This window comes from Melanaphis sacchari, unplaced genomic scaffold (genome assembly GCF_002803265.2).
Source record: "Melanaphis sacchari strain LSU unplaced genomic scaffold, SCAv2.0 Contig65_pilon_pilon, whole genome shotgun sequence".
Classification (NCBI taxonomy): domain Eukaryota; kingdom Metazoa; phylum Arthropoda; class Insecta; order Hemiptera; family Aphididae; genus Melanaphis; species Melanaphis sacchari.
Window position 1 is genome coordinate 1,783,911 of NW_020271469.1, and position 12,480 is coordinate 1,796,390.

The 12,480-nt window shown below is 25.8% G+C and overlaps 2 protein-coding genes across 2 annotated transcripts; both read right to left on the bottom strand.

Moving 5' to 3' along the window:
- Positions 1 to 247: 247 nt before the first annotated feature.
- LOC112600523 (serine/threonine-protein kinase PAK mbt) lies at positions 248 to 5,469 on the bottom strand. The gene is made up of 9 exons (XM_025347768.1): positions 5,146 to 5,469; positions 3,042 to 3,262; positions 2,038 to 2,316; positions 1,698 to 1,970; positions 1,493 to 1,639; positions 975 to 1,424; positions 766 to 910; positions 588 to 703; positions 248 to 500 (listed from the first exon to the last, which is right to left on the bottom strand). The coding sequence occupies exons 2-9, from the start codon at positions 3,258 to 3,260 to the stop codon at positions 339 to 341; spliced, it is 1,791 nt and encodes a 596-aa protein (XP_025203553.1). The 5' UTR covers positions 3,261 to 3,262; positions 5,146 to 5,469; the 3' UTR covers positions 248 to 338.
- Positions 5,470 to 10,684: 5,215 nt separating this feature from the next.
- Positions 10,685 to 12,455, bottom strand: LOC112600565 (40S ribosomal protein S19). Its single transcript, XM_025347828.1, has 4 exons — positions 12,324 to 12,455; positions 12,042 to 12,115; positions 11,795 to 11,964; positions 10,685 to 11,012 (listed from the first exon to the last, which is right to left on the bottom strand). Exons 2-4 carry the CDS (start codon positions 12,110 to 12,112, stop codon positions 10,756 to 10,758), a joined length of 498 nt encoding a protein of 165 aa, XP_025203613.1. The 5' UTR covers positions 12,113 to 12,115; positions 12,324 to 12,455; the 3' UTR covers positions 10,685 to 10,755.
- Positions 12,456 to 12,480: the final 25 nt, after the last annotated feature.

The following is a 12,480-nucleotide window of genomic DNA, read 5'->3' on the forward strand; positions in this document are numbered from 1 at the left end:
AAATAATGGAGAATTGAATTGATGAATTTATATAAGTATTCAAAAATTACAACAAAGGCACTAATTATTCAACATTAAGTATGTCATATTGAGCTTGTGACAAAAAAGGTGAAAAGATTTTCGATGTCTAAAAATTATTACATAATACTACATATAAATACAATTATAAAAAATACAATAATTAATTGCTTTTCATTTTAAATAAGTTACATTTTATAAGTAACTTCAATAATACACAATTTTGGTAGAAAAAAAAAATTGTTATAAAATTAAAAGTAATGTAATAATATTGAATAAATAACAAAAATTGCACAAACAAACAATGAGTCGTTTACCTTTTAACAATTGCTATGTCTGGATCCTCGTATTAATGGCACTAGCAGTGAAGGAGGACCAGCTAGTCTTAAGAATGGATGTTGTAGAAGTTCAGCTGCAGTTGCTCTTTGTGCTGGATCTCTGACCAATAACCTTTCTAAGAAGCCCTGTAGTCTGGGTGATATCTGCAAGTAAGTAAAATTAAATAATACATATTTATACTTTATAATATATAAATTATATGAAATAAAACAAGTTATAAAACAACATACTTTATTAGAATTTTTAAGTTTTGGTGGTGGCATATCACGTATTCTTCTCATAGCTTGAAGAGGTGGCTCATTAAAGAAAGGTGGTTCACCATCAACCATTTCAATAACCATAATACCTAGAAAAAAATTTACATTAAAAAATGTTTGATTAAGTAATAAAATAAAAATAAATTATTACCCAACGACCATATATCAACTTCTGGCCCATATGGTAAACGTGATATCACTTCTGGGGACATCCAGTAAGGTGTTCCAACTAATGATTTTCTTTTAGGTAATTCTTGAGATACTTGAGCACAAAAACCAAAATCGGAAATTTTCACCTAAAAAATTAAGATAATAAAATATATATTTATAATTTATAAAATAATGATTAAAAATAATTACTCTTCCATCAGTAGTCAAAAGTATGGAATCACTTTTTATATCTCTATGTATTACTCCCTGAGAATGCAAATATGCCAATGCTTTCAAACATTGCTTGCACACAGTAGCAATCTGTTCTTCGTCCATTCTAGTATGTGTAACCATGTCAGTAAGTGCTCCACCTTCTAAATATTCCATTACAACCCATAATTCGTCACCAACCAAAAAACTGTCATACATATCAACAATATTTGCATGGTGATAATCACGCATTATGACAACTTCATTGAACAACAATTCTCTCCGTTGTTGCTTTCTCAAATCCATTTTTTTTACAGCCACTTTACGACCAGTCATTCGATCAGTAGCTATGCAAACGGTACCTGTTGACCCTTCACCAATTTTTTTGAAACTATCTAAATTTTCACGAGGATCTCCAGGACTAACGACAAGTTGAAGAGCTGCCCTAAACTAAAATGCATAATCAATTTTGAGTATTATTATTTATTATAAAAAAAATAAAAAAATATATTAAATACTTGTTCATGTGTAATGCGTTGTTGCTCATGGTGTTGTTTTGTAGCTATACTAGGAATTGACATTGTACTAGCTGTTGATATACCATTTGTGGTTGATTTAATATTTTGGTTCTGATCTTGATTTCGAGTATGACTTTGAGCAATACCCTTGAATTGAAATTTCATTAGTTAAAATTCTAGATTTAGAAAAAGTTTTTAGACTTACCTTGTTTGTACTAACAATCTGGGCATTGTTAATAACAGGATGGGTACGATTTGGTGGCACGGGAGTATTGGCTTGAGATGTTTGACTTCCAGATGGAGAGTCAACTGCTGAGCCATTAGAAAATATTGGGGGGATATTTCCATTTTGCATGGAATGATATGAATGAGATCCCCCTTGATCTGGTATAATTGTTTGACCTGTAGGAGTATTGTTCTGATTTATTCGTGATACCGGCGTTTCTTGAGAGGGCCATTCTGAACCTCCTGGTTTTATCTGTATAACAAAATAACAAAAACCACAATGAAATAAAATAATCAAAAAAACTTGATTTATAACTTACAAATTTATTGCTGTAATCAAGTTTTGTTTGAGTATTATTAGGTGTTGGATATTGTGGTAAATGTTGTGGTACCAAACTCTGGTTCATTACTAACACTTCATTTTCTGGCAACGGTGGTGGTACATTTGGATGTTGCCTTCGAATACGTGGTGGACTTGAGGAACGTAATGAGTTTGAACGTGCAACATTAGATGTTTTTGGAAGTCCAGCTGGTTCATTATTTCGAATGTTAACGGGGTTATTATTGATTTTTAAATTATTTTCTCCACGCACAATAGTCTAAAATAAATACAATAAAATGTTTTACCAATTATATATTTTCTTGTATACAATACAAAAAAAAATAAACTTAGAATTTCGAATGAAATATTATTAAAATTATTTTAGTACATGTAAACCAAAGTTTTTTTTTTCGTAGATTTTAGGTACAATTTATTATTGAGTAAGTAACTATAATAAATGTGTTTAACTTAATGAATGAAGGTGTTTCAGAAAATATTTTAATTTTTATCATAGATGTTATTTCTAATATTTTACAATTCATTTATGAAATATGGTAAATTACACCAATTTTTTATCTAAGATATAGCAATAATACACTTATTATTGGTTATTAACTTAGATTGATATATCTCAAGATAGTACGAATATTTTTAAAATTTAATTGTGTAATTACAAAAAATTACAAATCTTTAAAATTATTATTTTTAGAATTAAAAAAAAAAAAAAAATGAAAATCAATCTAGTTATAATATATTCCTTTCATATTTTATTTTAGTGTTTTCAGATAATTTTTCAAGGAATTAGGACTTTTTATTTTTGATTCTTCCTCACTTAATCATCTCAAACTAACTACAATTTTCTACTTAATATTTACTAACCTTAATATTAAAAATTGATGTACTTTTGTTACAAACACATTAAAAAAAAAAAAAAAAAAAAAAAAAAACAGAAACATCAATAAATTTCTCTAAGTGGTAAATGTACAATTGTAATATACTTACTTTTAAATCTAATATTTCTGTAGGAGTAATTTCTGATGGATCCACAAGAGGTAATGGTCTATTGGTGCTCTTAAGTATTTGATTGTTACCAACAATGCTTGCCCATTGTAAAGGCAAACCTATAAATTTACCTTCACGTTTATCAAAGCCAGTATGCACTCTGTGTTCAAAATTTGTCGGTGAAGATATTTGAGGTTTTTTCTTTTTCTTTGAGAACATTACTAAACAACAATATAACATATTTTTATTTAATTAACATAAAAAATGATATATTTTTTTATAAACATTTTAAAATAAAAATATAATGTACCTATTACTTTTAAACTGTTAACATTTTTGAAATTCATATTTTTATACAACTAAGTAGTCATTAAAAACAATATTTTTCAAAAAAAAAAAAAAAAAAAACAATTATATTTTGTAATATATTTATAATAATCATTTTTTTTCATAATCATCATTTATCTATCAAAAACAAAATATTTTTCAAGTACTGAAAAATATAAAAAATTAAATTTTAGTCCAGTAGTTTATGTGTATATCATTTTATATAATTATATGGTATATAAAATTTAAAATGTATGTTATTATTTATAAGGAGATAATAAACTTAAAATATGATAATAATAACAAAAAATTATTTTATGTTTTCTGAAATAATAAGTATCTTATGTTGAATTATGTACTTCATATGGAATTCTTTACTTATAGTAAAGTAATGATAAACCAGGAAATTTTAATACCATAAAAGTGCAATAGGATGCATTGGAGATAATAAGTGACAATGGAGTTATCTTTACATAAGAATACTTTATAATAACTATAGCCATTATACTCATAATGAAACAAATCATATGTACCTACCTAATTACTTTATGTTAGTATCTATACTTGATAAGTGTATCAATTCTACAGTCATAAATATGAGTATAATTTTAAACTAAAATATTATAAAATACAATATCTGATATTTTAAATCAATACTAAAGACGAATATATATATATTTTATAATTAATATTTCTGTAAAATATAATCTTAATTAATATTATTTGGATATACTTAAACACTTTCATAGTAAAAACTTTAACTGTTTATTTATTGTATAATTAATGTGTACTAACTTATTTTTATATAAATATAATATTATGTAAACTATAAACATTTTATACATTGTTTGACAAAAATGTATTAATTTAAAAATAAACAAGTTTTTAATAAAATTATTTTTTTAGCGATAACTAATATGACTTTAGAATATTAATATCAATAAAATCTGATGTGATTTTAAATTATTTTTTGCAATTATACCATAAAGAAATTTTTTCATTTAATGTCTTAACATTTTTACAGCAATGTTCATAGCTATCATACTAACAGAATAGTCGCACAATGTATTTTCTACTATGGCAAAAAAAAAAAATGTGAAGCACTAGAAAATTTATAGCAACTTTTCATATATTTTTCTTTTACTTTTTATATGCTTTTACTAATAGTTCCTCTGACTTTAGTTAACATACAAGCTCTTGTTTTACTTTTTTTCATAACAACCGAATATATACTACCACATAGAATTCAATCAGATGTGTTAGCATATTATATGAGATGGTTTTTAATGTGGTCTGGCATTTTATGTGTGATTAATGTTTGTAATTTTGTATGACAATAAAATGAAATAGCCAAATGGGTATATATCCTTCAGTAGGCACTTCATATTGGCTTGTTAGGTAGCTGACAAAAATTTCAAAGATGAAGTCATTTTATTTGAGTGTCCATATGATACATTGGCGAGTAGTTATGGGCAAGTCACAGCACATGACGCAGGACAATGAAAGTGATAGTCTAGGATCTAGAGACAGGAAAGAGAAACAGATAAAAGAAATCATGCTAGGATCAGAAAGGTGGTACATGACAACGAAGATGAGTTGGAAGATTAATACATATTTCCTAAACAGGGAATCAAGTCGTATACGGAAGGGGTCGGAGGCACTGTGGACCGACCCGGTTTGCGAACCCTGTGATTACGACCGATATACAAGTATCGTTACTATCATTACTGTAAAATAATCATATATATCAAAATAGAAAAATATGGTTTTTATTTACCTCTAGGGACGGTTGGCTGGCTGGAGCTGCGATGACCACTATGGTGGTTGCCGTTAAATTAAACATGCAGACGCGATTTTGATTCGTCCGTGTACTGGGAGCTATATGTAAGTATCTTTAGTATCTATAAACAATGATCACAAACGACATAAAAAAAAAAAAAAAGAGTATAAAATAACGGCGATTAAAAACGAACGGACGGAATTGGAAACGATAAAAAACGATCACGTACACAGAATTGACGATATTCTGCCTATACGTACGTATAGTGCGGGGCGACGGAATGGAATGTAAACAAAATGGAATGCAGGTATGTACTATGTACTATTTAGTATTTAGTTATTTCCGATTGTTGTGTGTGTGTGTGTGTGTAAGTGTTTATGGTGGGGGTGGGAACCGTAATCTATGATGCGCGTGCGCTGCGGCCGACGCGCCGTTTTAGTTATAGATAAAATAATTATAATAATGTGCAACTGTGCTAGCTAGATCACGGGTATACAATATATGCATAATAAACTTGAATAAAAGTAGAAAATAAAAAATAATAATAAATAGTCTATATGCACCGAAATATGGTATACCTTCCATATGTCTGTATGGCCTATTATAGGTCCATTAGTCGTGATTTAAACTAATAATGTCTATCAAATATCAATAAAAAAACTATAGAAACAATTTTAGATGGAAATTTAATTAAACTATAAAAACTACTTTAAAAAAATTTAAAAATATAACATTTTCCTAATAATTTAGTTCACTAGTCGCCAGGTGAAATTGAATTAACTATAATATTGACGAATGGGTACTAACATTCCATAGTTAAAATATCTACATTTTAAATTATTGACTCCCTATTTTTATTTAATACTTATATTTTGAAATTTCTTAAAAATGCACAAGCAATTAATTTTATAATTATTTAAGTTGAAAATTGTAATAGATAATTCCACGTACAATAGAATGGTTTAAAGTAAAAAATCACTTGCACAGATGTGCCCTTAAATCCTAATAATAAGTTATTAAGCTATAATTTATACAACGAAATTACTATAAATGCCTATTTAGCCGTATAGGTACCACTCACAAATACATCACTAATTAAAAAAAATAATATCCATAGTTGCTTATAAAAATATCTTTAGCTTATTTTATAAAAAAATATACAAACATATTTTATTTTAGATAACATACGTATCTATATTTCTGGATGACAATAATTATCGATCTAATGAACATTTTTTAAATTTGGTACCATTGTACTCGTATTAAATAATATTATAAAAAATATTAATAGGGCAATATGTGCGTATTTTATAATATAATAAATATTAATAAATATTTAATATTTAGATATATAGGCTTAACTTCTTAAGCTATTTGTTATTCTTATAGGCTATAGCCATATAGGTGACTTAAATAATTCATAACCATCACATTTTTCATGAACTTATTGTAGTTGTGCATTTAATTAGATTTATCTAAATAGATAAAATTATTCAATCACCATCAAACAAATATGTTATTAACTATGTACAGAATTAAATTCGCTTAACAAATTATTATTTAAATATACTTTTATTAGTTTTATATTTTATTAAACTGTGAGAATCACACCCGTTGCTAAGCAATGTTAAAATTTGTTACATCTATTAATATCCAGTTGACCTTTCTATTCTTATTGTCTATTGAAATATAGGTAAGCAGTTTACCTATGTTCTATTCCTATACCAATAAATTACTAACTGTTATTTGTTTTAAAATGAATATCATCGTGAAGATTACTATAATTAATATAATATATATTAATGGTTTTAATTTATTTTTTATGTACAAGTATGATTTAATTTCATAAAATATTATTAGAATTTACATAATATAACTCAAAAGTAACAACACTTTAATTTTTTACGCATCTATAATCTATATAACTGTTACTTGTGTTGGAGATATGTAGTTTTTTAAATTGAGAACTGGCGAAATAACAATAAATTTAAATACCTGCTTACATAGGTGGAATTTTAATGATATTAGTGTGTAACTGTGTAAGCGACTTTCATTTGGGTGAATGGCCTAAAATAACATGGGTATTGTTATTTATTTGTGCGACATTTGCACGGTCCTTTAATATGTCTAACATCATTTAGACAAGCTTATACATACATTTATCGTTAGGTGAAATTTACATGATAGGTTAATACGTTTTCGTTCTCATTTGTAAAGACTTAGGACTTTTAGTTAACTCAAACTGGTATAATTAAAAATATGTAGTTAATAATGTTAATATTATAAAAGTCTTTGTATAGGCATGTTACTTCCTACACAACTAATATACACATTTATTTTTACTAACTATATTATTTATTAATTTATAAATTTATTCAAACGATAAATTGCGTTCTTGTTCAATTAATATATGTTATATACCTAGGTAAATTTTGGGTTATTCACTTAAATGAATAGCGTCCGGGGAAGCAATTGCCCCCCTGGAATATTATTCGAGGAAGCTAAACAATACTTTTAGTTTTTACTTCTCCCAATTCCAAAAAACAAGTTTGTCAATTTTGTTTTAAATCCATAACACTGTTTTAGATTTTGAGAATAGAGCTATGTATTGTATATATTAATGCATATAATCAGTGGTGTGTTGGTAAACATATTTATGGGTATACACACTACTATAACATGTATATTCAACCTAAAAGAACTTTTCTATCTAGTCATTACGCTAGAAAAAGATAACTTAAACCCTTATACCATGTTTATAACTACCCATTATTTTCTAATGTATTATCCGTAAAATTATATTTTACGTTGGGTATACGGCGAAAATCGAAAATCGAAAAATTAAATTACTATCTTTGACTTGTAATTGTTTGTGAATTTGTCAAATAATTAAAAAAAAATTGTAATTCTATTAATATCACTTACGCTTATTAATTATAGCTAAATTGTAAAAATTGTGTTCATTAAAAGGGAAAGAAAATATTATTATTTATATAGAATTTTTTCAATATTGATTCAATTATTATTTTTTATTTCATTGATATAATTGATAATACGTTTGAATATTGAGGTATAGAACAAAATATTTCATTTTAAATTGTATAACTATTAAGTATAAAGACAATTCGAGTTCTTATTTTATAATTTTACAATAAAATTTTCAAAAAATATCATATTAGGTATATCTAACAAATATTATCTATAATTATTAATAAAACATAATTCAAGAATTGAAACAAGAATTTATAACATAAATAAACAAAGTTATAAATTATAATATAGTCCTTTGTGTTTTGTTATAAATGGTAATAGACGTATAGTGACCAATAAATGAATAAACTGGAAAATAAGACACCTAATGAAGCCATATACACTATACACCTAGTATAAGAAGAACCGACTTATGTTCCTAATACTTACTTATGGCGACAGAATATGATATAACAAAAAAAATAGTTGAACAAATGCAACGAGTTATGGTAAAATGAGTAGGACAAAATAAGATAATATTATTTTAAGATAAAGAAACTTTAAGAACAATAATACATGACAATACTAATAAAATTTAATGTATATTAAAATAATCATGCATTATTATAATCACTTTATTTATTGAATGAAACAATAATTTGTTTTAAAAAACCAAAACGGTTGCCAAGTCCCAAGATGGTTGGACGGGTTATACTTACCAATATTTATATATATAATTACTTTTTTTACATAAATTAATAAAATAAATAATTCCGTAATAATCGACTTAGTATAGTACACTTACTACGTGCATTCAAAACTTTTTCTTTATTTAATATCGTTATAAGGGCCATCTCATTGAGTATAATATATTTCCGACATCTCATAATCAGTATTTTTAAATTAAATATTAATTTTTGATTTTAACAATAAATATCTAACGGCAGTTTAGATAGGCAATTTGGCAACATCACAGTGATGGGCCTTTTGCGAAGTACCACTTTAATTGTATAATACTATAAAATAGTTAAAGGTACTCCTTTTCAAATAAGACTGCTCCATTCATTACCTAAAATACAGACTTAATTTTTTTTTTGACATTTTAGATTCAAATTTTCACGGAATTTGATATTTTAACAAAAAATAACGATTTTAGTTACTTTATTGTAATTTAAAAATATTTGTGGAAAATTCACACTTGAACTATTGATTATAGAATATGTTCTATAATAAATGCTTGTATGTACATTGTTATATTTTATTATAAGCAATTTAAGCTAGTCCATTTAAACCACGAACTTATTAATTCACCTATTTAACACCATTCCACGGTTAATTGAAATTCACTCAAAATTTAATAAAAATAATGCACGAGTTATTCGAATGTAAATGAATAATGCAATTGTGGTATTCTCGGAAAAAATTAAATAAACTTACCACATTAATAATAGAAAATTTTTTTACTATAATGTTAATTTAAATATGTAGTAGAATTTACTTAGTAATACAGGCTGACAGATCATCTGCGATTAGAATTATTTTTCGTATTCAATAATTTATCATTGAATTCAAATTTAACATATTATGAATTATAGTTACCTACTTTATGAAGAGGTACACTCGACACCTTCTATACAGTATAATGGTTAACTTAGTATTCACACTAATTTATTTTTTAAATAGTAATATCTACAAATTAGGATAGATATTATTCATGGCGATATCTATGGTAGATTAATATAAATTTAATTCAATGCTTATAGAGAACAATCAATTAAAAATGATTGTTGTTGAATTTAAGAATCATTTTTAGGTAGATTTGAAAAAAAAAATTTGGTAAAGAGAATGTTTTTCATACGTTTGACTTAACTCATGTAATCACCTTTACATTGAATAATCACTATAAAGCTTTTGAATTTTTGACATTTTAATTGAATTAGTGGATCTTTTAAATTTAAAACTGATTCAGTGTAATTATCCAAAAAAAAAAAAAAGAGTTGGCTAATACAGTTAATAATTACCTTAGATACTGGTAGTGGAGAGCCATGATCAGAACAAATCACTACAATTGTCTACTTTGTTAAACAAAAGAGATAGATTGTTGTAGAATTTGTGTATCATTTTACTAATATTAACAATGTATAAAGACATCTAAGAATTTTAAAATTAGAAATCCTTACGTTTCAAATAAAAATAAACATAAGATTACACATTAGTTTTTATGAGAGGGGCAAATTATTTTAAATATCTTAATTATTACTATTGTAATAAAATATTAGACTGAAGTAAATAGTCAAGAACACAAAATGATCTAATGGGCCTTTTTTTTTATCATATATAAATAAGCCATATTTTAGTGTCAAACCAAAATAATTTTTCAAAATTGCTTGGATGTGGGAGTTATATCCATATCCATATCTATTAGGATATTTTTTTGTATAACTTCAAAGTAAATAGATTATTTTTTTAAAATATTAAGGCCAATATTGATTAATGCTAAATGTTCTAATTCTTTGAATGAAAGAATGAGGATAATTATAAATAAGTATTAGAATTTCAATATACATATTTGTTTTTAAAAAGTATTTTATTACTTTTAAGGATGTATTAGGTCTTATACAATAATCAACTCAATTCTTAGTCAGTTTTTGGAATAAGCACAGAAAATCCCGCTGATTCAGCGGCCAAAAGTGCTTGCTTCTTCTTCTTTGCTTGTTTCACTTGAGCAGCAATACGATCTAAATCTCGCCTGCCCTGAGAGGTCAATCGACGACCATTGTTGTTTTCAACTTTCTCGATAAGTTTCATTTGTTCTAAAGATTGAAGTACTTTACGTGCAATACCAGAAGAACTGCGACAAAAATGGGATGGCCTCACTCCATTACGTTTGCGAGCTATAAAAAAATAATAATAAATAAATGGTATATTTTATTCTTTTTAGTTTATGATAAAAATATCGGAACTAAATTAAATAAATCTTTATTTTTTATTTTGTGTGATTGATAAATTACTTAGTATTTTTTTTTCAATTAGTTGTTTAATAAAAATTATTAAAGGATTAATATTATTTCAATCACTGCAGATGATGTAAAGTAGATTCATTAGTTACAATTTAATTGATCATTTCAAGCAATTTTAAAATAATTTTTTTGATTATACACTATACCTAATAATGAAGATACAACTATTTTATTAATCTAAACATGTTTTTAAGGCCAATAGAATAAATATGTAACATGTAATAACAAGTGTTAAAGAATAATAATTCAAATTTAAACTTTTAATTTAAAAATAAAGTTTAATGACGAATATTTGTAAATAAGGTTTAAAGTGTTAATTTTTTTTTACTAACAATGTTGACAGATAATCCAAGAATATGATTCATAAAAATTACAAAGCTCATTATAAGTACATTTGACATCAATTCATGGAAATTAGTTTATTTAGGTGAAAATGAAACAATTTATTTACATTATTATTTATAATATTACTTTGAGGATGTTTACTTTAGAATTTCCAGACATTTAAACCCTTTAACAAGCAACTTAAAATTCACTTTTTTTTGCTAAAAGCACAGGTATAAAATTATAATATTATAGGCACTGAAATATTGGTGGTGGGTTAATTGCTTTAATTAACTTAAAAAAATATGATTATTAAAATCTTACAACATTACCTCCAAAGATTTTGGTGAGGGATCCAACACCAACTGGCGACCTGAAGTAAATATGTCTCAATGTTGCAGCACATCTGGTGTAGTACCAGTCTTCATCATAAGGAGCCAATTCGTTAAATTTACCATTTTTAACTAAGTCAACCCATTCTGGGGCCTTCAACTTGCCGCTCCTAAAAATAAGATAGTTTAAAATTTAGAAACTTTAATGGTTAAGAACAGATATTACTAAGTACTAATAATAATATATTTTTTTAAGAATGCGGAGAATGAAGCAACGAATTTGTGTTGGTCAACATCCTTCAACGTAATCGACGACATGATCTGTAACAGAATAGTAGTGAATAATAACTAAAATGTCCAACACCAACTAAAATATTTTTAATTTTTAATAAATTTGGGATGGTGATCAAAACGTGTTATTGAGGTTAGGTAGGTAACACAAAATTAATTTAATATCAAAACGGAGAAAACCAAATATTAATGACATTTCTTATTTAATAATAAATGAAACATAAAATATAATACTTACCGTGGATTTATAGCACAGAACAATAATTTACAAGTCTTCCAAATTAAAAAGAAAACGCATCCGACGTAAACAAAGTACAAATCAGAATTTGAAGCTAGTGGAAAGTGGATAGAGCGAAAAGTGAATTACTATATATTATATTATATTGTTGAGTTTA

Excerpts from the sequence above, each read along its gene's own strand:
- LOC112600523 (XM_025347768.1), bottom strand. The coding sequence starts at position 3,260 with ATGTTCTCAAAGAAAAAGAAAAAACCTCAAATATCTTCACCGACAAAT. Across the intron at positions 1,971-2,037 it reads TTGATTACAGCAATAAATTT|ATAAAACCAGGAGGTTCAGA; the intron begins GTAAGTTATAAA and ends TTTGTTATACAG. Across the intron at positions 1,425-1,492 it reads AACGCATTACACATGAACAA|TTTAGGGCAGCTCTTCAACT; the intron begins GTATTTAATATA and ends TATGCATTTTAG.
- LOC112600565 (XM_025347828.1), bottom strand. The coding sequence starts at position 12,112 with ATGTCGTCGATTACGTTGAAGGATGTTGACCAACACAAATTCGTTGCT. Across the intron at positions 11,965-12,041 it reads TTCTCCGCATTCTTAAAAAA|GAGCGGCAAGTTGAAGGCCC; the intron begins ATATATTATTAT and ends TCTTATTTTTAG. Across the intron at positions 11,013-11,794 it reads CCTCACCAAAATCTTTGGAG|CTCGCAAACGTAATGGAGTG; the intron begins GTAATGTTGTAA and ends ATTTTTTTATAG.